General features: G+C 50.4%; 1 protein-coding gene across 13 annotated transcripts in view; it reads left to right on the forward strand.

Moving 5' to 3' along the window:
• The first annotated feature begins 631 nt into the window (after positions 1 to 631).
• Positions 632 to 24,584, forward strand: part of DYSF (dysferlin) — a 231,302-nt gene continuing 207,349 nt past the window's right edge. For 7 of the 13 annotated variants that reach the window (XM_025353664.1, XM_025353663.1, XM_025353668.1 and 4 more), the window contains exon 1: positions 13,637 to 13,862. In XM_025353664.1, the coding sequence (XP_025209449.1) occupies positions 13,772 to 13,862 (91 nt within the window). In that variant the 5' untranslated portion in view covers positions 13,637 to 13,771. Of the gene's footprint in view, positions 1,096 to 13,636; positions 13,863 to 24,584 lie in introns of those variants that run through there. The other 6 variants (XM_025353665.1, XM_025353669.1, XM_025353667.1 and 3 more) reach the window with 1 other exon arrangement.

Genomic DNA, 24,584 nt, shown 5'->3' on the forward strand with positions numbered 1-24,584 from the left:
TTTCTCACTATTATAATAGAATCTGGGGAGAGCCTAAATGTGAAAGAAGAGAAAGTTTGTGAATCTAGTACATTCATATGACAGACAATTATATAGTTACTGAAAATATTCTTTATGAATAATTTTTGAATGATGCAAGATGTTACATGAAAACGTGGGACACAGACTGCATTCTACACTCAGATACATAATAAATACTGCAGTTTACATGTGTATATACATTCAGAGGAGAAAGCCTGGGCTGCCAAATACCCAAATGTTCATATACTATTTTTTTCAGAACCAGAGATTTCTTTCTTTATGCTTTTTGTTTTAAAATGGCATGTGCTGCTTTCAAAGCCAGAAAAAGGGGACAAAGTTTTTAAGACAGCTGCCTTGCTTGTCAATGAAATTCTCAGCTCCAGGCTTCTCTTACGGAAAGAGCCTCCCCAGGATCCCCCGTCCTACCCGGGCGGTTGGGTTGGGTTGTGGAGAGACTGCTCCAATCCCCGAGGCGGAAGGAGGCAACCGACTTGGCGCAGCGCTCAGCCAGGGGTGGAAGCTCGGGGGAGGAGCCGAGCCCTTCTCCTGTCCAAGAGCGAGATCTGGGCTACGCCGGGCGCCCGGAGCCCTGGTCCAGCCCCCGGTCATCGCGGCCGCCGCCCAGCCAGGTGCAAAATGCCGTGTCATTGGGAGACTCCGCAGCCGGAGCATTAGATTACAGCTCGTCGGAGCTGGGGAAGGGCGGCGGGGGTGGAAGATGAGCAGAAGCCCCTGTTCTCGGAACGCCGACTGACAAGCGTGGTGAGCCCAGCGTGGGTGGGTACCCAGCCTAGCCCACTGGAGCAGCCGGGGGTGGCCCGTTCCCCTTTAAGAGCAACAGCTCTGAGCCAGGAGCCAGAGATCCGAGCCGACCTCGCCCAGCCAACCCTCTCCAGCTAGGGGACCCACAAGCGGGGCCTCGGCCCTCCCGACCTTTCCGAGCCCTCTTTGCGCCCTGGGCGCGCGGGGCCCTACACGCACCAGGCATGCTGAGGGTCTTCATCCTCTATGCTGAGAACGTCCACACGCCTGACACCGACATCAGCGATGCTTACTGCTCTGCGGTGTTTGCAGGTAGGAGGGGCCGGCCGCCCCCGCCGGGGGTCGGGGTTGGGTAGAGGAGGTGACGCCGCAGCTCTCAACCTTGGAGAGCACCTGGAGCTGAGAGACAGGAGACTTTCTGGCCCCACCAGACTGACGTTGAGTGTTGCAACGACACAGGTCTGCAGAGGGCGACTCAGAGGGAAACTGAGGCTGGAAGGAGAGATGTGCCTGACTGGTGCTTCTCCTGGAAGCTCAGCCCGGGTTGGCACTGAGGTAGGCCAGGAAAGTGGGACCAGCATCTCTCCTCTCACCTTTTCGGGATCTCTGAAAAGAGGTCTTTCCGCGTTGCAGGCGGCGAAGCGCTGTACTGCAGGGCTCTCCTCCTTCTCCCCGAAGGCCTGGTCCCAGGCCTATTTATAACCCAGCTCTCTTCCCGCCCTGGTCTGCGCCTGGCTGCTTTCCTGGCCCTTTGCTCTCTCTCAGAGGCTGGCCTGGCAGGCTGGCAGCCACTGGAGGCGGAGGCACCCTACCCTTTTACAGGATGGGGGAAATTTAGCAGCTGGGCACAGCTGTCACAGCACCAACCTTTAGAGACTTTCTCTGCCCCCAACCCCTGCCCCCAACGGACCAGTAGATGGAGGGAGGTGGGTTCATATCTGGTTTCTGTCATCAGAGTGAGGCCTCCTTGAGCAGGAAAGCTACTCCCCTATCAGATTGGGACCTCCCACAGGAGGACCTTCATAGAGTTATGACTTGACTTTTCCTCCAGGAGCTGAGGGATGGGCCCTGTCTGCTCTCCAGGAACCCTTCAGGACCAAGCAGAGCTAGGATCTACACAGCTGGGTCTTTGGGCTTGGAACCATACTGGGGGAGAAGAACTAGGGGGAAAGAGTGTGAACCTCCCACCCAGCCTGCGGGTTTTCCTCTCAGCCTCCACTACCTGCCACTCCCCTTCTCCCCAGAGATCTGACTTCTAACTACATCCCAGGCTTCCAGAAATCATAGCATTAGTTGGTTTCTGGCCATTCAGCACAGACATTCCCTTTCAGTTCCACAAGCTCCTGGATACACCTGTTCACAGATGCCATCTGCACATATGATCCCAAGCACATGCACAGCCTGGAGCGTTGGAACACCTGTGATGTTCCAAGGAATAGAAGCTCTGAAAGCACAGGCCCTGTGTCCAGCTCAGCATGTGCAGGGGGTCATGTCATGAGTACACTCTCCCGGGTGTGAGATTCAGGGCTTCTGGATTTGTTGGACCAGAGCAGAGCTCAAGGAGGAGTTGGTGAATGGTCCTGAGGCCTGGAAAGCAGCGTGCACCAAGAGCAGGGGCCAAAGGGGTGGTGGCAGCACTCCAGCTGTGCTTTTTCTTCTAACATGCTGCTTTGACCTGCTCTCAATCAGTTTCCCGCATGGCCTCTGGAAATGAGCTTTATCCGGGTGTTTCCAGCAGGGAGGACATGGGAGTCTTTCATGCTTCCTCTCTGCATCCTCAGCTCTGGGCAGGTCAGGTCAGTGGCCCTGTTTAGTAGCCTGGTTGAGGGCTCTGGGCTCCTGTTGCACAACTCCAGGGGACACCATTCATACTGTAAAAAGCCCCTTAATGGAGGGGAGGGAGGACAGGCACTCTGTGGGTGAAGCAGCCTCCTCCCACCCCAGCACCTCTTTCCCATTTATAGCCCCCGAACCTGGGGGCTGAGTAGGCTTTGTGAATGGTGCCCTCCCCAGGTGCACACATGTACACTCAGCTGCAGCAGCCCCTGCTGTCAGGGGCTTTGTCTCTGGCTTCCACTCAGCCTGAACCAGATTTTCTTCCACCTTCCCTGACCACATGCCCCCTCTGCATCCCCATACACTCAATACACCAGGCTCCTACCTCATGGTCCCTCACCCAGGCTAGGCTCAGACCTCTGGTTGGAGAAAGGAAAGAATGAATAATAGATGGCAGGCACTTTCTAACCCCAGAAGTACAGGAAGTGCCGCTGGTGTGGCTTTTGTTATTTCAGCCCCAAGGGCCTGTGTGTGGAGCAGTTCCCCCCATCCTGCATCCTCCCATTTACACATCCCTGGCTGGACCCTCTCCCCACCCCCACCTGCCTTTTGCCTGCTGCCTGACTCTTCGGGGTAGGCTCCCCCTTTCCAGGGCCCAGAGCACACAGCTCACCTTGGGAAAAGGAAGTACATTTTCTGTGCCAATCCGTCATGAGCCCCTGAGCCTAGGAAGAGACTGACTGGAGCCCCCACCCCTAGTCATCACTGAAACCGCCAGGCCGTCCTGGGGAATGCAGTCCCTCCCCTCCCCCAGCCCCTGGCCACATTTCACCTCCTGCATTAGCCAAGCTCCTAACCCATGTCCAAATTTGGCCTCCCCATGACATTCAGGCCTGCTCACTCTCCTTCTCCCTGGCAGGGTCAGCTTGGTGAATGATTACACAGAAGACTTTGGTCTCAGGGATGCAGCTCAAAGCAAAACACCAGTCTGGGAAGCCTTTCCTCCCCAGCTGGGCCGGGTCTGCTCTTCCGAGGCTCTTCATCTGTTGTCCCATAAAGCCCCTCCTTTGGTTACGTGATTATAATGCCCTGTAGCCACACTTTCAGCCCCTTTGTGCACGTAGACATTCATTTCAAGCTCACAGAAGCTTTGTGAGGCAAAGGGCAGGGATATTATCCCCCATTAAAGACGAGGATATTGGCCCAGAGAAGTGCAGGAGCCTGGCCAAGGTCACCTAGTGGCCACAGCGTCCCCACCCCCAACCCCTCATCAGTGCCCTCTGTTGTTCTCAGCATCCTTGGCGCATGAATAAGAAAGTGCTGTGGAGAGCATACCATGTGCTGCCCACACCCAGGGCACTCGGACCTGAGCCAGCCAGGGAGGGCGGTGCCTGGGGTCCCCAGCAAGAGGCTGAGTCAGAGTAGGGGTAGTGCAGGGCTGCAGGAGCACAGTGTGAAACAATTGACCAAAAGATGGAGGATTCTGGGGTTTCAAATGCGTGTTCCTCACAAAGAGAGGGAATGGACATTTGCTAAGCACAAAAGCATACCATTGTCAGATGGTGTTTCTTTAAAATCCCACCAACAGTCCTATGAAAGAGATCTGTTTAACTGACACCATGGTTATTTTATGGCAGATACTGTTCTAACTAGAACGTTAATATAAGCTACATCATGACCCAGTTATAATTTGTACCAGGCACTTACATGTAGACACATACACCTCAATCCCCTTAGCAAGCATGTGTGGTAGCAACTGTCATCACTCCTGTTCTACAGATAAGGAAACTGAGACATGAAGAGGTTAAGTAAGTTGCCCGAGGTTATACACTGGTAAGTGGTGGGGTTATGATTCGAGTCTAAGTATCTGGCTCCTGAGCCCCCACAATATCCCCAGATTTAACCACTCTACTATCTACCTCTGGCTTTAGCTTGGATTTACCAAAGACAAGCAAGAAAAGGTGGAGGGACAGGACTTGAATCCAGGCCTGGCTGAGACTCTGATGCCCCCCTCAGTCTGCACTTTGACTTCTCTCATCCTGCCACATCACGTGCATGGTCCTTACTGCTGTTCGCTCACCCAAGCACAGACATCCTCAGCCCTTATGTTCCAGTCTTGCAGATGCTTTCTTATCTCAGGGGGCCCTTGTTCTCTGCTTCACCCTCTCTATATCTGATGGGACCAATCAGTCACCAGTTGATGCAGGATGCTCCCTCCAGGCAGTACCCTCATTCCGGGCCAGCTCACAGCTCTGACAGGGCTATGGTGGCTGCCTAGATTCTGATAAGCCAAGACTAGGGCAATGGTCACGTGGCACTGAGGTGGGCAACCTGTGGTGGGTGTGGCAGGTGCTCTGGAACTTCCAGGGAGGGGGTCGTGTAACTGTGGATCCCAAGCTTAGCCAGTCTAGGAGAAAGTAAAAGTTGGGTGGGGGCTCAGAAGAGTGGCTAGCTGGCAGCCTGAGTCACAGTCCAGTGGGATAACAGCATTGAACAAGAGGGAGAGAAGGACTGTCTGCATCTTGAACTCGGGATCCCAGGTCTGCCACTTTCCAGCTGTGTGGCTTTGGGCAAGTTACTTAACCGTTCTGTGTCAGTTTCCTTATCTGTAAAGTGTTGATAACAGTAGCTTGTACCTGCTTTGGAGGAATGATTCTGGAGAGTTTATGTGTTAGTCCATATAAAGCACTTCGAACAGCCAGGCAAGCAATAAATGTTAACTATAATAATTATTATTACATATAATTTTACATAAATTTATTATGATAATCATTATTGTTAACATATATTGTACATGTACTAAGAAATAATTGTATACATCCATCAATGTCTTTTTTGCTTGGTCAAGTCTATCCTCAGCTTTGTTTGTCCATCCACTGTCCTGCCAGGCTGGACACAACAGGCTGAGTGGTGGGTGGCCATCTGTCTGCCCCTAGGGACACTGGGCCTGTCTTCTCTGGCTGCCCCTCCTAGAGCAGTCCCTTCTGAGGTGAAAGCATTTGGCCACCTGCCTGATGGCTGGCAGTGGCCCTCACTGGGGTACTTTCTCTTTCCGGGAACAAATATTCCTCTGGTGACACCCCAGTAGCCCACAAACCTCTTCAGTCCCTCTCCCCAGGCCAAACTCACTTTCTTTCTCTACTTCCTGCATACTAGTCTCTTTCCAGATTTGTCCACTAGCATGGGATGTTAGCAGACAGAACATTCACATCTATTGTGGATGTGTGCTGTGCTGGAGTTGCTAGTGTTTTGTTTAATCCTCCCAACACCACTGCAAAATGTCCTCGTTCTCTTGATTACACAGAAGCGGAAACAGACACTGAAACGTCCAATCACATGCCTCAGGTCACACCGCTAGGAAAGGGTGGCCTAGGACAGAAGCCCAGCACAGAAGCCCAGGACTGTTTCCACTATGGATTCCACTATGGATTTCTCCCCTGACAGGCCCTAATCATGGCTGTAGCCAGAACCAGGACTGCACGTGGGTTCTACCCTCTTGCTGGACACACAGGTCCCCTGTCAATTCTAGCTGGTGGATTGGGATATCCACCGGACACGTATTCTTAAATGAATGTGAAGGGAGAGGGAAGAAGGCCTCATCTATACTTCTGGAAGCCTTTGGACATTGGCAAATATGCCCTGAAGGAGTCCTGTTAACTCATATAGAATGTTCCTCTCAAGGTCGAGGACATTGAGCAGAGAGGCAAGGTTTGTTTGCCTCCTGGGCTCCGCATGTTTAGGTCTTGGGAAACACAAAGAACCAGCTAACATTAGGAGAATGTGGTCAGAGAAGGAGAACTGGCCCAACTCCAGCAGCAAGAGGGGATCAGAAGCATGCCTTCCTCGATGGTCAGGAAGGTAGGGCCACAAATAAGTGACAGGGATCACAAACTCACGCACTTCCAGAAGCATGGCAGGTGGACTGAGATCAAGCCAGAGGGGACATCATATATGCCTACTGGGAGTGAGCTGAGGGGGGACACCTGGTTTACAGGTGCCAGATGGTCAGTGTTAGGTGGCAAATCTAGGCCCAGATGCCACCTTCTCTGATTTTTTTCAAGAGAAGCTGTAAATTCAGATGTATATGGAAAAATCTTCTAATGTTTAAGGTACAATTTTGTTATAAAACATTGTACTGATTAAAGACAACATGTCTGTAGGCTGGATGTGTCCCAAAGAACACCAGTGACTGCTTCTGAGACACAGTATTTCATTCAGTCCTGGAGACCTTGGGCCTGGGCTCTCTGGAGAGAAGACAGCCAGTGTCCTCTCCCTTGGGCTCATCAGGCAGCACCTGTCATCAGTGACTACAGGATGGAGTGAGTGGGAGCACTTTAGTCCCCGTCTCCCTTACCTCTGTCAGCCCTGAAATACTGCAATAAGCATGAAACTCAGTTTGCAAACAGGCCCCTCAAGCCCTTCCTTCCAGGCTATGTCTCCTAAGCCAGCCCTATCACCTTTACAGTGGGGCTGGAGTAGCCCGGGGTCCTGAGGAGCTGCCCTCACCTGAAGCCTCAGGTGGGATGCAGACCTAGCTGTTTGTAAACAAGCCCTAACACACACTGGTATAAGCATGATGGTCTCTCCACTCACATAATAGTTGAATGTAGACAGTCCTGGCTGGTAAGACTCTGACCCACAGGCTGTCCAGGACCCCAGCTCCTCCTGTTTCATTGCTCTGTTATCCCCAGAAGTTCCCTTTGACAACGTGGTTCATGATGGCGCACGCCCCTATCTATATTCCTGCCAGAGGGGAAAGGGGGCCAGGGAGGCGTGTCCCTTCCCTTTAAGGACACATCCAGGCCGTTATATACAGCCCTTCTGCTCATATTCTGTTGGTCATCAGTTAGCCTCCTGGCTACATTCAGCTATGAGGGAGGCTGGGAAATGTTTTTATTTGGGTGACCATGTATGCAAGTAAAGTGCTATGGAAAATTTCTGTGGATGAAGGGGAGAACATATATTGGGGAGTGGAGGTCAGGTCTCAGCCACAATTTCCATTAGAACTTAATTCCTGATAGTGTCCCCTCGGGAGGAAACCCTATTGAGTTACTAGGCCTCAGTATGAAGTCTGCAGGGATCAGTTATCTGATTATGGAGAAGTCCAGGGCAGTGAACATCAGCCAGACCAGGAAATTGGAGGCTGGGATGAGAAAGAGGCCTCAGGAAGTGTCCAGGGGTCAGATCACCAGTGGTTGCTTTTCTGGTTTGCAGAACAGATGTGGGGAGACCCTTTTCCTTGTACACAAGCCAAGGGAAGGCAGAAGTCCCTTGGAATGTTCCTATGGAAATATTAGTTACACCCACTACAGATTTCCATTTCCTGTGCTGACTCTGATGGATTGGAGCTGGGGTAGGGTGCGGTATGATAGGGGAAAAAGCAAAGCCAGGAATCATTGTGATAGACAGAAAAAAAAAAAAGACAGAACAAAGAAAAAGAAAAAAAGGCTTTGTAATATCCAAAAATCCCTCTAGGGGGCAGTACTATCCCCTTTGAGAACCACTGGCTGGACTCACCAGGGGCAGAACCCGTACCCGGGAGCCATGTGCAGTGTCCACTAAACCAACGCCAGGCCAGTCCTGTACCACACGCTGGGAATACCTGGGTCACTAAGGCAGACTTGGTCTCTCCCTCGTCTCTCCCCTCCACAGTCTAGCTAGACACGAAACGGGTAATTACACTAATAGTTATTCCTGACCATTGTGATGTGTGCTAAGAAGGAAAAGCACTGCTGTGCAGTCATTTGCCAGAGGGACCCATCTAGACCCTGGGATATCATGACTGCTTTCCTGGAGAGGTGATCTTTAAGCTGAGGCCTGAAGTATGAATAGGTGGTTCTGCAAAGAAAGAGAAGAAGGCAGCTGGAGGCAGAGAGGACAGCCGACCTCAGAGCTGAGAGGGAGCCTGGCATATTCTAGAAACTGACAAGGCACTGGAGCTAGAGCTCGGAGAGCGAGAGGTGGAATGGCCTTGCCCTTTGGTCCAAGGAAATGAATCTAGGTTTCATCCCAAGAGCACAGGAGGGCTTTGGATAAACCTCCCAAGAGGCTTTTAGCAGGAGAGTAACCTAATCTTATTTGTTTTAAGATCACCTGGCTGCAGTCTGGATAATGGGCCAGACATAGCTAGAGTGATGATGCCTCCAGCTAGGAGGCACCTGCAGTGGCCTGGGCAGGAGAGGGTGGTGGCAAGACTTGGAGGAGTCACTTGGATGCTGTGGGCACATAGATGGTACCAAAGTCATGGGTGTCAGTAAGGATGAAGATGATTTATGCTGCAAGCAACTGAAATCCTGGCTCAAATAGACTTAAATGAGCAGAGAGGCAAGGTTTGTTTGCCTCCTGGACACCCCATGTTTAAACCTTGGGAAAATCAATTTATTAAATGATATATAGTCTTAAGGGGATCAGCTCACTAACTGGTGTCCAGAGACCCAGTGAGCTCTGGGCACATAGATTATACAACTCTGTCACAGGATCCTTAGGGTGTTGCTTTTTCCAGCTGGAAACCTTTGTACTGGTGGCACCTTTGCCTGAGTTTTGCTTGGGCCCACTGGGCTCGTTCCACCCACTCAGCCTGGCAGGCTATGCTCAGCTCACAGTACCAGCCCCGATCCCACGCCTGCCAAGGGTGAGCCAGGCACCGAGCAGCAAGGGGTGTGTGAGCAAGTGCAGGGTCCCATCACTGCGCACAGCCAGGCATGCCAGCTGTGGTGGGGCAGGCAGCTCCAGGTGCTGGTACAGGTGCTGGCTCTGTGTGAGGCTGCAGCTGGGCCAGGCATAATGCAAGCGGCTTCCACTGTGACTACCGGGGAATGCAGTGGTGCCCAGAAGCTTGGAGGCACCAGGAACTGCAGAGCCCCAAAGAGAGTGTCACAGCCATGTGACCCCTAGGTCTGGGCTCCCCGAAGGGCTGAAGCTTTTATCTCCTTCTCATCACCTGCAACGTGGCAAGTGGAGTTGGGGGGCAGGTTGTTTCAGCCCTGTTTGTGTTACAGCTATTTCATTCCTGCTATTCACCAGGTCCTGAGTTCTTGTCCTGTGTCCAGGAAGAATGAGGTACACAGACAACTGGAGGGTGAGAAAGGTGGAGAGAGCTTCATTGAGTGACAGAACAGCTCTCAGGAGACCCGAAGTGGGATAGTTCCTTTCTGCAAGTAGGTTCTTCTGATGAGTGTCCAGCTCTCAGCAGACAGGAGACCTGCAGAGGGTAGCTCCTCACTGCAGGCAGGTCTTCCTGATGAGTGGAGGAGACCTGACCCAGAGTGGGTAGCTCCTTCCTGCACCTAGTAGTCCCAACATCTGTCTGAGTCTAGCTGAGTCCTGGGATTTTATGGGCTTAGAAGGTAGGAAGTGTGTGCTGATTGGTCCATGGGTGGCCAGGAGTGGGCCAGGGGAAAAAGTACTATAAGTTCTCACTCTGGGCTGAGGACTCCACCTGGAACTGGCAGCCCAGCCCCCAGGCTTCAGGCCATCCCTGGCTTGTAGGTGGGGTTTCACCCACCCCTTTCTGCCCAGGAGACTGTCTGCCTCCTACTGCCATCAACATGCCTAGGGCACCTAGGCTGTTCGTGCAGAGGGGTGCTTGCAGGTCTGGACAGAGCCGCCCCTCAACTTCCCTCCTGAGCTTGTCAGTGCTCAAAGTCTGGGGGGCATTGAGGCAGCAGGGGGCTGGCATGTCAGTGCACACACCTGGCTGGGTTGCAACAGCACCTGGGCTTGGACACAACTTTGCTCCACCCTGGAGTGGGTGACTGGAGTGGGACGAGGCCAGAGAGGGGGAGAAGGCACTTCTGAACCTGCAAGCTTCCTGGCCCTGGAGAGTGCAGGGATGCCTGGGTCTGGGGCCACAGCCAAGCAGCTGCAGCTGTGCCTGGGAGCTCTGGGCTCTCACCCCACCAACTTGGTAGGGGGTGGGGCTCCCACCTGTTCCCAGCCCCCACCAGCTCTGCAGAGTGCACAACACTGGCCAGCCTCTCTACTGCAGTCTGCGTCTTGGCAGTGGCCATTCCAGATGGGCCGCTGCTGTCAGCAACTCCATAGTATCATCCTGCACCCAGGCAGGCTCCATTTTTCTCTCTGGTCTGCTGTCCATTGTGTCTGCTATATCCTTAACTGGTCAGCAATTGTATCTATAAGCTTCCTTATGCACACGAAGCAGGAGAGGGAGTTGGGCTTCTGTATTCATGGCATATAAATCTGTCTCTCCAGGGGAACGACTTAGGACACAGGTCTCTTGCTAGACCGATAGCCATTGCCGAGAAATGTGCTCAGATAGAGTGGGATCCATCCTGGAGCTGGGGCTACGTAACTGAGCAGTCAGGTTCTGCTAGGAGGGAAGGGGGTCTGGATGAATGTTGAGGGAATCAAATGTCCACCTCATCTTGAGGGGAGATGAGAAGGGTACAGTTGGGAGGAAGGGGAGAGGGTCCAAGCAGCTAGAGAAGGTGCTGTGATGAGAACGGGCTCAGACTCTCCTCTCTTTCCTTTTCCCCACCCCCATGCTCATCCCAGCTCTGTCCTTTACCAGCCTTCCACTTCTTGGGAGCACTTCCCACAGTGCCTATAGATGTGGTTGCCACCCTCTGTGGTTTCTACCCCCAACCAGAAGCTCCCTGAAGGCAGGGATGTGACTTATTTTCAGCAAGTCAGAAGTGATGGATGAATGTTTATTCTTTCAGTCCATCATTTAGAAAGAATTTATGGAGACCATGCTTTGCACCAGGTGCTGTTTCAGGCACTGAGGAAACAGCAGTGGACAAAACAGACCAAAACCTTTGCATCCTTGGAGCAGACATTCTGATGGGGAAGACAGAAAACCAGTAAGACACATATGCTACACAGTGATTGGTGCTAGAGAAGAAGCCTGAAAGGGAGATGAAAGAGGGAAAGTTGTGGTTTTCAATTGTGTGGCCAGGTTGGTCTCATTGGAGTGAATAGCTGAAGGAAGGGAAGACATGCCAGCCAGAGGGAACAGCTGGCAGAGACCCTGGAGAGGTGCTGGTCTGGCCTATCTGGGGAACAGCTGGAAGGCTAGTATGCTTGAAGGAGCATGGGTCCTGGGGAGGTCAGCCAGGGCTTTTAAGGCTACATAAGGCCTTTGAGTTTTGTGCTGAGTGAGATGGGAGCAAAATTGGAAGACTTTGAGTAAAACCAGGTCATGAGAATTGGATTGAGGATAGACCGTGGGGGCAAGGGCAGAGCAGGAGACACATAGGGAGTCTATGGGGTTGATTAAATGACTCAGGCAAGGGATGACAGGCTTCCACTGGGGGCGGTTACAATGGAGATGGTGAGAAATGGTGGGATTTTGGGCATATTTTGAAGGAGAGTGGGAGGGGGATTTGCAGTTTTGGTGACCTGGTGGGGTTGAAGGTGTCACTGGGTGGGTTCAAGACAGAATGGAGGAGGGAGATTGGAGACAGAAAGTATGAAGAGCTCCTTCCAAGGGCATTGTTGTGAAAAGAGAGAAATGACCAGTAGCTGAAGGGGATGTGGGGTCAAGGGTATGCTTTCTTGAGAGCAATAGCATCATACTTATGTGCTCATGGGATGATCTGGTAAACAGAGGAACTTGGTAAGGCAAGAGAGCAAGAGAATCACTGCAGACTCACCACTGAATGGGAGCGAGGGGATGGGGTCTATGTCCATGTGCCCAGTTGTTCTCAGTGGGGAGTACGGGTGATTCATTCGTAAGAACAGGAGAGAACTCACAGGATTTGGGCACAGATGCTGAGGGCATTAGAAGGAGCCTGGGGGCCTAAGGAAGTTCTCTGCTCCGTAAAGAGGAAGCAAACTGAGAGTGGGGTTGGGCGATGGGGTATTCTAGGGGCATCTGGGAGAGAGGGAGGCAAGATGTATAGTATGATTGCCCCCAGCAGTGAGGGCTCGCTTGAGTTAGGGGTCATGACTACAAAAGGCACCCCTGAGGCCGGCTGTGTTACTCTCCAACACATCAATGGTTGGGGGCAGGCTGAGTTGGATTCGCCAGGGTTATGGCTTAGCCCTGTGAGAATGATGTATCCCTCAAAATAAGAGAGGGGAAAGGGAGTTGAGATTTTGCGCAGCAGTGCATTTAGGTTGAGTGAGCAGGTTGGTTAGCGAGGACTTGGGAGGTGGGAAGACGGACAGTGCCCTGACCGGGGCTAGGTGCTGGAGTGCTGGGGGATAGAAGCGCAAAGCCAGGGCCCCTGTGTCAAGAAGTTCATAGGCTGGAAAGGAACCAGGCATAGTAAGTGAAGCGACTATCACCGTTCAAGGCTTACACCTTGAGCAGCTTTCCCACTGTGGAGACTAGGGAGTGTAGAGATTGTTGAGGATGGGGGACTTGCAGGGGACAGAATGGTTCTCCAGGGAACTCAGTATGATTTGAATACAGATCTCTGCCTCCAGAGATGAGTGACTCGACACAGCCGAGGAGAAGGCTCCGAGGCGGGTTGGCGGGGACTCGAACCTCGGAGTCTCTCCCGTCCCGGGGGTCCCAGTAAACCCAAACGGCCGCCCCGGCAGCCTGCAGAGGGGGAGAGGACGGGCTCCTGGGCGCAGATCATGGGGCGGGTGGAGAGAGGCGAGAGGCAGGGAGGCCGGGGGCTCGGGGTGCACGGCACGCTCCGCACACTCCCCCTTCAGCGCGCCCTCGGACTTGGTTTCCCCGAAGACACACTCTCGTCCCCGCCTCTGATCGCCCGCTCCTTCCGCCTGCACTCCTGCCTCCTTTTCACCCCTTCGCCGAGCGCACAGGGCAGGGGCCAAGTCGGCACCAGTGCGCACCCGGCCCGGGCGCCCTGGCTGGTGTGGAGCCTTGGTCACCGGAGGCTCCCGCGGAGCAGGCCCCACGGCGCCTTGTGCGCTCTCGGAGGCCGAGCTGCGCGCCCGCGTCAGCTGCGCCTGGTTCCTGGCCGGGAGCTGGGACCCGCGGAGCTAGGGACCAGCGCCCCCACAGGCTCCCGTCTGACCCCTGTCCCTCCCCGCCCGCCGCGGACAGGGCGGATCTGGGTAGGGGCCGGAGGGGAGGGTCCGCCCAGTGGGTGTCCGGTGTCCTCCCTGCAGCCTCTCCCAGGCATTGGCCACTTCTCCGCGGAGGAGCAGCGAAGGCTACAGCTCTCTTGGCGCGGCTGCCTGGGAGCCGGGCGCTTGCTGGGTGGGTGTTCGGGCCCGGTGCTCCCGCTCCCGCCCCGACTGCGCGCCTGTGCGCCGCCGGGGCTGCCCAGCCATGCTGTGCTGCCTGCTGGTGAGGGCCAGCAACCTCCCCAGTGCGAAGAAGGACCGGCGCAGCGACCCTGTCGCAAGCCTGACTTTCCGAGGTGAGAGCCCCGTGGCCGCCGCGCCCACGCTCGGGTGCTACCCGACTCTCGGCGCTCACTGGCGGGTCTGCAGCCCCTGCTCGGGAAATAACCCTAGTCCAGGCCACAGTTTCTCCCTTTGTCGGCAGGGACAGAAATCCCAGTCCCAACTTCTGCAGGGGGGCGATGAGGAGAAATGAGCAGAGCACAATAAATGCCACAGGGCTTTGAAAAATTGGAAAAGCGAAAGTGCCGTAGGTCAGCGGTTATCACTTTTCTGAGACTGATACCCAGAGGAAATAAAGTCCGAGCTTTTACTGGGTAGTGGGGATAAGGGTAAGTTGGAAGATGGGTACAGAAGGTAGAGAGGAATCAGGGCCACTGAAACACGGGGCGTGTAGATGATGTGCTTTGAAAGTTGTCTTTTTTCATTCATTCATTCATTCATTCATTCACCCATCTTTATCCAACATTGGCTATATTGAATCTGCCCCATCTTAATCAGTAGGAAAAGGAACAGAATAGTATGGAAATGGCCTTGATACAAGGAATTTTGAGGAATGTCAAGGATATTTTCTCTAAATTCAAGAAGCTAAGCCTCTACATGTAGTGCTTAGAGTAGATACAGGTATCTCTGTGTGGGGCAGCAGAGAAATCACACACACACACTCCGCTTCTCACCAGGCGTCCTGAACCCCCTCCCCCAGCCCCTCCAAGACAGATTCCCACGGGAGCGGGTGTCTCAGGAGGGGAAAGGGAAGAGGAAGGATCTGTCAAAATTAAGAGATGGAACAATAGCTGTGAGTCAGGACCCCAGTTCTGCAGAGAAAGATAAATAAGGAGAGGAGAGAGGATTTCCACTTAGCCAGGAGCCATACCCTGTAGCTTTGTGGAATCAATAATAAAAATAAGGATAATAAAAATCCATGTATCAGAAAAGATGGTCAAATGAAGAGGGAAGAGTGGCTGGCGTTCTCATAAGCCTCCTTCAGTGGAGGCACCAAGGGAGCTCTTTTAAGTCTGACCTGTGATCTGAATCATATCTCCAAGCCCCCCAAAATAATGATAGCTGAAAGACACGATTTGGCAAAGGGAGATCTACATGTAGCTTTTATTCTTTGCTGTGGGACAAGTTATATGTATTCCTCTTTTGAAAAGTGTGATTTGAAATGTTGAAGAAAATTTCGCTATTTTCATTGATCGGTGACATGCCTGGGAGTTCACTATGCAAGAGCAACTTCAAGACAAAGTCCTTCATTCTCCGCTGTCCATAGATGCTGCCTAAGGCTTTGCTGTGCAGAAATTGCGGGGTCACGATTGGCTGGAAAATAAATTCCCTAAGGACACTGAGCAGGGCACATATTGGTATATGGCTCTGGATGCTCTAACACTCTTTGGGTCTGCTCACAGCTCTTTCCCTTGTCTTGTAACAGTCCTGTGGTGGCTACCGATGTCTCCATTCTGCAAATAAGGAAATTGAAACCCAGGGAAGTTAAATGTGTTCAGGTCAGTGGTCACGGCAGGGAGCTACCAGCGCTTGGAGTGGGCACTGTCCTTGAGTCGGGAAGATGACCAAATCCCTTGAAGCCCCTCTTTACTATTGCCCTGGCCCAAGTATCCCGAACACGTGCAGCTGCTATCTCGCCCAGATCACTGTATTCCTTCTTTGTAATGCCTTACTATTTATTTGCACTGATGATCTCGGAAAACAGAAATACCATATAATAGAATGTAACATCTCCAGCTGTTTCAAGTCTATTTGTGTTTCGAAGCCCAGGGCAATGCCATCTTCTCCAGGAGGACACCCAGGATTCCCCTGGCTGTCATGAGTCTCTCCTCTCTGGATGACAAGCAGCAGCACCTTGCTAGGGATGCTCGCCCCCTCGCCCCCACTGGCCTGTGCTCAGCTGCATGCTTAGGGCATCAGGGTGCCTTGAGAGCAGTGACCTGTCCTATTTGTTCATTGGTTTGTCCCAGTGCTGAGCACAAGTAGGTGCTCTCTAGTGTTTATGCCCTTTCTGGCCCAGCCTCTAGCCATCCTCCAGGTGCGCCTGGGAGTTTCACTCAGTCTGGGACATGGTTCACTCACTTGACTGTTCTTGAAGATCACTTGTAGAATGTGTTTGAGAAACAGATTCCAGAGTCCCCAGCTGAAGACGTTCTGATGCAGCAGGTCTGGAAGGTGACCTAAGAATCAGCATATAACAAATACCCAATGCAGGTTATTTTGGAACCGCATCTTGGGAAAAATGGGTCTGAGATGTGGTGGCAGGTGAAATTACTGTGCTCCCCCTGGTGGGAGCATTCACGATGGAGTTTGGGGCTGAGTTGATGCCTAAGGAGGGAAACCATTAGTGGTAGGTATTTTTGACTGATTGTGTGAATGAACTTACAAAGCATTGTAAGTTCACACTTACACAGAACTTTTGTAAGTTCTGAACTTACAAAGCATTGTAGGCTGGGGGGACTCAACTCTGGCTGCACGTCAACATTGTGTGTGGGAGCTTTACCAAAGACCACCGCCAACCTCCCTGCCTGCCTTTTCTGAAGCCAAATCCCTTGTGGTGGGGCCCCAGGCATAGGTGTTGTCTCTGACAAATTTTCAGGTGTTTTGGATGTGCATCAGGGTTGAGAAGCACTGAGCCCAACCTTCTCATGGCACAGATGGGACAGTGGCCCGCTTGCAGAGAAGCCAGCCTGCACTGTGTGTTTGGCTCCTACAGGCGGCCTGAAATGTATGGGGCTGGGCTGGCCGCACTTTCCTTGCAGTTGTTCCCTGTCTCGGATGTAATTTCAGGACCTGCCTCCCAAAATAGACTATGAGCTCTGGGAGGCTGGACTCTGAGGGCAATTTTTTGGCTTCCCCATCTAAGGACCTCTATTAATAGTAGCAGCTACTAATGAATACTGCTCATTCTTTTGTTTTTATATTAATTAATTCATTAACTAAAAATACCATGAGTAACTTGGCCGTGGTAGATATTTTTGACTGATTGTGTGAACGAGCAGCTTAATTTCCTATAGTATTTAATCGTCTGTACTTCTTTTCTGCCCTGCCCATTTTCCATTCCGTAATGTGATTATTTATATCCCTCTATTCATGCATTTAGTTCATTGAACAAACATGTACTGAGTACCTACTATGTGCCTGGTGCTGTTGTTCTAGGTGCTTGGATGCATGCAAGAACAAAACCAGATCCCTGCTGCTTTAAAGCTGAAACATCTTATTTCCTTGAAGGCTGGATCTGCTGTGTCCCCACTTGGTGAATTTCTGCCCTGTGTCATCAGCCTGGAACCCAGAAGTCATTACTGACGCTTCCCTCTCCCTCATCCTGTCAGTCCTGTCGGGATGTCTCCTCCTCCAGCCTCCCCCTCCCACCTCCTCTTCTCTATCTCCTGGGGGTCTCTAGATTTTGGGCAGGAGTCGGGAGATCTTATAGAACTAGTTGGAGGTGGATTCCTATCCTCAGGGAACACTCTTCACTCACCTGTGTAGGGAAAGTGGGCTGAAGGCCCCGGACTCTCTGAACCTAGCTGTTTACACATCACAAATGACTTAAAATATTGAAAACAGCGGCCGAGTGCGGTGGCTCACGCCTATAATCCCAGTACTTTGGGAGGCTGAGGTGGGCGGATCACGAGATGAGGAGATCAGGACCATCCTGGCTAAAACGGTGAAACTCCGTCTCTACTAAAAATACAAAAATATTAGCTGGGCGTAGTGGCAGGTGCCTGTAGTCCCAGCTGCTCAGGAGGCTGAGGCAGGAGAATGGCGTGAACCCGGGAGATGGAGGTTGCAGTGAGCCAAGATTGCGCCACTGCACTCCAGCCTGGGCAACAGAGCAAGACTCCATCTCAAAAAAAAAAAGAAGAAGAAGAATAAAAGAGCTTTATGTCCTTTTTTCCTTCCCTCTCCCTCCCTCCCTCCCTCCCTTCCTTCCTTCCGTCTTTCTTTTCTTTCTTTCTTCTTCTTTTTATTTTTTGGAAATTGAATTTTGCTATTATTACCCAGGTTGGAGTGCAATGGCGCGATCTCGGCTCACTGCAACCTCCGCCTCCCGGGCTCAAGTGATTCTCCTGCCTCAGCCTCCCAGGTAGCTGGGATTACAGGCATCTGCAACCATGCCTGGCCAATTTTTTTTTTTTTTAGTAGAGATGGGGTTTCACCATGTTGCCCAGGCTGGTCTTGAACTCCTGACATCAGGCAATCCACCCGCCTTGGCCTTCCAGGGTGCTTGTATTGCAGGCGTGAGCCACCGCGCCTGGCCTGTTTTCTTTTTAGAAACATAATATGTACTTGCTGTTAAAAATGACAAACTACAGAAAGGCATGAGGCAAAAGTAAAAAATAGCCCCAAATCATGCCACGCCGAATTAACTTGTTAACAATTTGACACGTTTCCTCCAAGATTTTTTTCCCTTTAAAAAAAATTTTTAATTATGAAATTTAACATACAAGCATAGTACAGAAGATATAAATATATGATTTAATACAGTAGTTCTCAACTGGGGGCAGTTTTTTCCTCAGAGGACATTTGCCAATGTCTAGAGACATTTTGGGTTGTTGCCACAGGGGTCGGCGGCACAGGGTGTGTATTTACAGGGTAGAGGCCGGGGATGCTGCTAGACATGCCACAGTGCAAGGGGAGGTCCCCCACACCAAACACAGAGTTATTCAGCCCAAATAGTAATGCCATGGTGGAGAGTAAATATGTGTGTGAAGAGAATACCTGTGTGATATCACCCAGCTCAAACAGGTCAAGAAATAGCACCTGGTCAGTCCCATTTCTCCACCAGAAGTCTCCAGACTCTTTCTTTCAGCAATGTTTGCACATTTGCTGAAAAATAAACCAGGGGGCCGGGTGTGGTGGCTCACGCCTATAATCCCAGCACTTTGGGAGGCTGAGGTGGGCAGATTGCTTGAGGCCAGGAGTTTGAGACCAGCCTCAACAGAGTGAAACCCCGTCTCTACTAAAAAATACAAAAATTAGATAGGCATGGTGGTGCGTGCCTGTAATCCCAGCTACTTGGGGGGAGCAGAGGCACAAGAACTGCTTGAACCCAGGAGGCGGAGGCTGCAGTGAGCCGAGATCTCACCACTGCTCTCCAGCCTGGATGACAGAATGACACTCTGTCTCAAAAAAATTAATTAATTAATTTTAAAAAGGGGCATTTTTTATGTCAGTAAGTATTCGTCTGTAAAACCTTTTAAAATGTCTGCATAATATTTTATTATATGAATGTACCATCATTAATTTACTCAACCTCCTATTGATGAATATTTAGGTTATATAAATGTTTATATTTATATCCAGTGCTTAAATTATACAGTCACTGTGAGGCACATTGTGGTGACTAAATCTTTGGCCACATATTTAATTATTTCCTTTGGGTAAATACCAGAAGATAAATTGCTATGTCAGAGGTTATAGACAGATTTAATGCATTGCTGCATTTCCCAAATTGTTCTTAAAGTCTAAATTGAATAAAGATACAGACTTTGAATAAAGTCTGTATCAACTTTATTCTCCTGTCAGCCAAGTATGAGGGCTTATTTTTCTAATAATCCTGCTAACACAAAGCACTGTCCTATAAATCTTTGACACGTTCTTAAGGTACAAATACGATTTGTGATACTTCATTGTTATCACCTATTTGCATTTATTCTTACTGAATTACTTTTTCATGTGCCCCTAGTGGGGCATGTTTGTCTTTTTCTTCATTAGTTGCAAGTGCTCTTTATATATTGAGAATGTTACCATTTTTGTCATAGATGTTTCTAACATCTTCCCCAGTTCTGTTTTTTTTTTTAATTGGCAAGTAAAAATTATATGTAAATATCTTCCCCATTTCTAATTGGCCTTCTGAGTTTTAAGACTACTTCTCTTGAAGTGCATTTCACCATGGCTCCTTCCTTTTTTGGCCACTTCTGTGGTTCCAGCTAGGATTTAGAAAGTTGGGGTGGAGGGTGGTTGAGGGGGAGAGGAGCAGTGCTCTGAGGGTGATAGGGGAGAAGCTGCCCAGTTCCTGGGGTGTCTAGGCCTGAGTAAACCATGGCAGCGCAGGTGTCAGAATGACCATCTACCTGTGCTTTTTGTTTGGGGGTGTCTGTACCAAGAGGTAATACAGGCCCTTCCTTCAGCCCAGGCTAGGGCCATCTTTCCTTCTTTCACTTGCTGCTGCCTTGGGGTTTTCTGCTGATTCTTTGAATTTCTGTCACTTTCTTGGTCTTATGAGAATTCTAATGGGGCCGTCAAGAAATGCCCTGCACAAAGTAAGCCCTCAATAAATATTTGGGGGAAAAGCAAGAGTCTGCATCCAGGCTACTGTAGGATCCAAAGCCCCCTGCAGCTTCTGAGAGTAACTCCTGTTGCCTGACTCATGGGCAGATGCAGCTGTCTCTCTGTCTCTCTCACTGGGAGTCTGAGACACCGCAACTCCTCTCCTTCTCTCTGTCCCCTCTCTAGGAGGGACATCCGAGCATGGGAGACCTCTTCTGCTCCTCCTCCTTCCCATTCCCCAAGCTGATACTGGCTGGTAGACCTCAGGCCCACCATCTATGTCCACACCCTTTCTCACCTGGACTTAAAAAAAACATGGTGGTAAAATGCACATAACATGAAACGCATCATCTTAGCCATTTTTAAGTATATAGTTCTGTGGCATTAATCTTTGTGCAGTTATCACCATCTCCAGAACTTGTCATCCTCCCCAACCAAAACTCTGTATCCATGGAATACTAACTCCCTATTCCCCTCCCCCACTGTCCCTGGTAATCACAGTTCTACTTTCTCTATGATTTATTTTGTATTTTTTGAGACAGAGCTTTGCTCTTGTTGCCCAGGCTGGGGTGCAATGGTGTGATCTCGGCTCACCACAACCTCTGCCTTCCAGATTTGAGCGATTCTCCTCCCTCAGCCTCCCCAGTAGCTAGGATTACAGGCATGCGCCACCATGCCCAGCTAATTTTGTATTTTTAGTAGAGACAGGGTTTCTCCACGTTGGTCAGGCTGGTCTCGAACTCCTGACCTCAGGTGATCCGCCCGCATCCGCCTCCCAAAGTGCTGGGATTAGAAGCGTGAGCCACCGTGCCCGACCGATTTTGACTACTCTAGGTACTTCATATAAATGGAATCATACACTATTTGTCTTTTTGTAATTGGCTGAGTCACTCAGTCTAGCACCTCGGGGTTTCATAATGATTCTTACACCTGCTGCTGGTCCCCAGTTCCTCAGAGCAGTTTGGGAAGAGGGCAGGGCCCCCTTTCCTCACCCCGCATGAGCTGTGAGCTTTCCTGTATCTTAAACTTCTGCTAAATTACATGCATAAAGCCACATCTCTCAAGGCCAAAATTAGTGATCAGGAACAGGGCGGGTCGAAATCCATGATGAGGAACTATTTTCTTAACTGTTTCCTAATTATCAATGTGCCTTCCCTTTTCTTGGTGTCTGTAAATCACATGATTGTACTGAGTGAATGTTTCATTTGCTTCTGCTCCTCTTTGGGGCTGCAGCACCCATGAGTGACCCCTTCCTTCATGTTACCCAAGAGGGTCCCAGAGTTGGCCCTTCTAACCAGGACTTAGTGAAATCTCATTGAGGGCTTTTATTCTCCTCATCTTCAGGGAAGGTAGGAAGTGGAAATGATTAAAAGATATTTAGCACAGGGCTTGGCACACAGATATCGCTCACTTAAGGAAGCCTGGAGCACCAGGAAATGAGTTTCCAAGTGTGCAGCTCAGGAGAGGCTGCAGATGGAATTTTCCATGTTACTCCTGTAGGTCACAGGAAGCTGATCTGTGATAGGGGAGGGGAAGTGGACACGTAGCTTGCATCTCAGGCCTCCTCAGAACCCTATGCAGCAAACACTTTTGTTATGATCCATTGATTGCTGAGGAGCAAGGCCTGGAGGTTATGAGTCCTTCCTAAGGTCTTCCCTAAGGTGGCTGTTAGTCGAGTGACTCCAAAGCGGTGTGTCTGACTCCTGCTGGAGCCACACCAACATGGGCCACAGAGAATTCGAAGTGGCTCAGCCAGGACCCTTCCCCTACATGACGCCTCCTTTCATCCTCCCTCTGCTGACAAACAGCCACACCATGAATGAAGTCTTGGGGCGTTCCCTGGAAACAGCGCTTCTATCCTCTCGTGAGGAAGTCAACTTGCAGTCAACATGGAAAGAAAAGGACCCATTCGCTCAGCACCCGATTACTGGCCACCTCGCTATAGACTAGGGTTACTGTTAGTAACATGCGTAAGGCATGGTGTTTGCCGCCAGAAACTCCCAGCCCAGTTGAGGGTTCAGAGCTAGACGAACACTGCTATGCTGCTGTGCTGCACATGTGGTCACAGCTTGGTTAGGGAGCACCAAAGAGAGACCAGCTGCCTCTTTTGGGAGAGTCAGGGGAGTCTTACCAGAGGAAAGACAACCGTGCTGGGTGCTGAAGAGTCAGTAGGAGTTCACTAGATCCATCAGAGTGGGCACAGAGGGAAGGGCAGGAGAAAGAAACTCACATGTAATCAGCATGCTATGTGCCAGGCACCTCAACATTCTATCTTGGTAATTTTCACAACAACCTCTTGTAAAGTAGGTATTATTATGATGAAATTGAGGCAGAAATGTTAAATGAATTTCCTAAGAGATTATTTTATTTTTTAGAGACAGGGTCTTGCTCTGTTGGCCAGGCTGGAGTGCAGTGGTATGACCACAGCTCACTGCAGCCTCAAACTCCTGGGCTCAAGCAAACTTCCCACCTCAGCATCTTGAGTAGCTGGGACCACAGGCACCACATGCACCACTACATCTGGCTAATTTTTAAAAGCTTTTATAGAGATGGGGCCCCACTCTATTGCCCAGGTTAGTCTTGAACTCCTGGCCTCAGGCGATCCTCCCACCTCAGCCTTCCAAACTGCGGGGATTACAAGTGTGAGGACCTCACCAGTCCCTAAGAAGTTCTTAAAGTGTACGTGGAACCTGGGGGGAATCCTCAAGATTCTTTGAACAGGTCAGAAGGTCAAAACTCCTTCACAACAACTGCCTTTTTCACTGTTTGGACATTTGTACTGATGGTACAACAGCAATGGCAGCTAATGCTACTGGCACCTTAACATTAATCAAGGCCTTGGCAGGCTGGGCGTGGTGGCTCATGCCTGTAATCCCATCGCTTTGGGAGGCTGAGGTGGGCAGACCACCCGAGCTGAGGAATTTGAGACCAGCCTGGCCGACATGGTGAAACCCCGTCTCTACTAAAAATACAAAAATTAGCCAAGCTAGGTGGTGGGCACTTCTAGTCGCAGCTACTTGGGAGGCTGAGGCAAGAGAATCGCTTGAACCTGGGAGGCGGGGGTTGCAGTGAGCCGAGATCACACCACTGCACTCCAGACTGGGTGACTGGAGCGAGACTCCATCTCAAGGAAAAAAAAAAAAGGCCTTGGCACTAAATTGTGCTTCTTGTGTTTTTTAGATTGCATGCACTCACAATTAAAAATAAAAAGGCAGCTTCGTTTAAGAGTGTCCTTGATGAAGCAGTAACAGGATCAGTTTGAATCCTCCTGTACAGGTGTTGAGAATGTTCTGTGTGATGGAATGGGAAGTATGTATAGAGCACCTCTGCTGCCCATCACAGAGCGATGACTGTCTCCAGGAAAAGCACTGGACTCACTGCTTGAGTGACAAACCGAACTAGCTGATTTTTTTTTTCATAGAATACTGTTTTTACTTTAAAGAATGACTGACAAACTATAGTTATTTGATCTGGGCATTGGGCAGATATTTTCTTAAAAATGAAAGAGTAAGCCTGCCATTTCAAGGAAAATGGCTTGAAATACCACTTGCTGCCAATCAAAGAAATTTGAGCTTTCAAGCAGAAATTGGAGTTTAGAAAACTTTGAGAAGTAACTTCCAGCTTCCCAGTACTGAAAGTGTTACTTCCCCAAAACTGGGATTTGTTCACATGGGGAGTAACAAACGACTCTGCATGAGAATGCAGGTTTTGATCAATAGGAGTTTTATTACTTGTCACAAGCCAGAGCACCGGGACAAAGCAGTGTCTCCCTGAGGGAAAGTGACAAGAGGGTTTTATGGGGCAACGGAGAGGGGAGAGGGTGCATAATGGCATGTAGAGGAGGGTTCCCAGTGGCATAGATGTAGTGAGTCAGGTGTCAGCACACAGGTCGCATGTTATGGTAATGAAGCTACAGGTCTCCTGGGGTGCAGGCTTTAGCGTGGTCATGGGCAAAGTTCACTGGGGTTCATCTATAAGTTCCTGGGGCCTGTCAGGAACTGGTTTTAGCCCACTAGGTGACCACCTGCTACACAGAGCTTGAGAAAAACAGGCTGTAAGACGGAAAGCTGTAAAGCAGGCAGCTTGCTCAATCACCCTACCTCCTTACAGAAGGCTGATGGTGACATTATGAATGAGTGTAATTTTTTGTTAGGGCATTATGAAATGTGTCAACATCTGGAAGATCTACATAACTGATTGAACACAAATTTTCCAAATGACCAGTGCAGCCGTTACAGAATCATACATGGGTGAAAGATTCAGTCAAAGTGCAAGATAGAACAATGAATTTTAACGTAGCAGAGTACAAACTGTTCATTGGTCTGGTTTCAGATTTCACATTGCAACTCACAGTTAAGAAGTTAAGAACTAATACTTGTTGAGTTTTGATGTAGTATCAAAGAAGGATATTCATAATTATCTGAAAGTTTATTATAATAGGCCTCCCTTTCCAACTACATATC

This window comes from Theropithecus gelada, chromosome 13 (genome assembly GCF_003255815.1).
Source record: "Theropithecus gelada isolate Dixy chromosome 13, Tgel_1.0, whole genome shotgun sequence".
NCBI classification, from domain to species: Eukaryota; Metazoa; Chordata; class Mammalia; order Primates; family Cercopithecidae; genus Theropithecus; species Theropithecus gelada.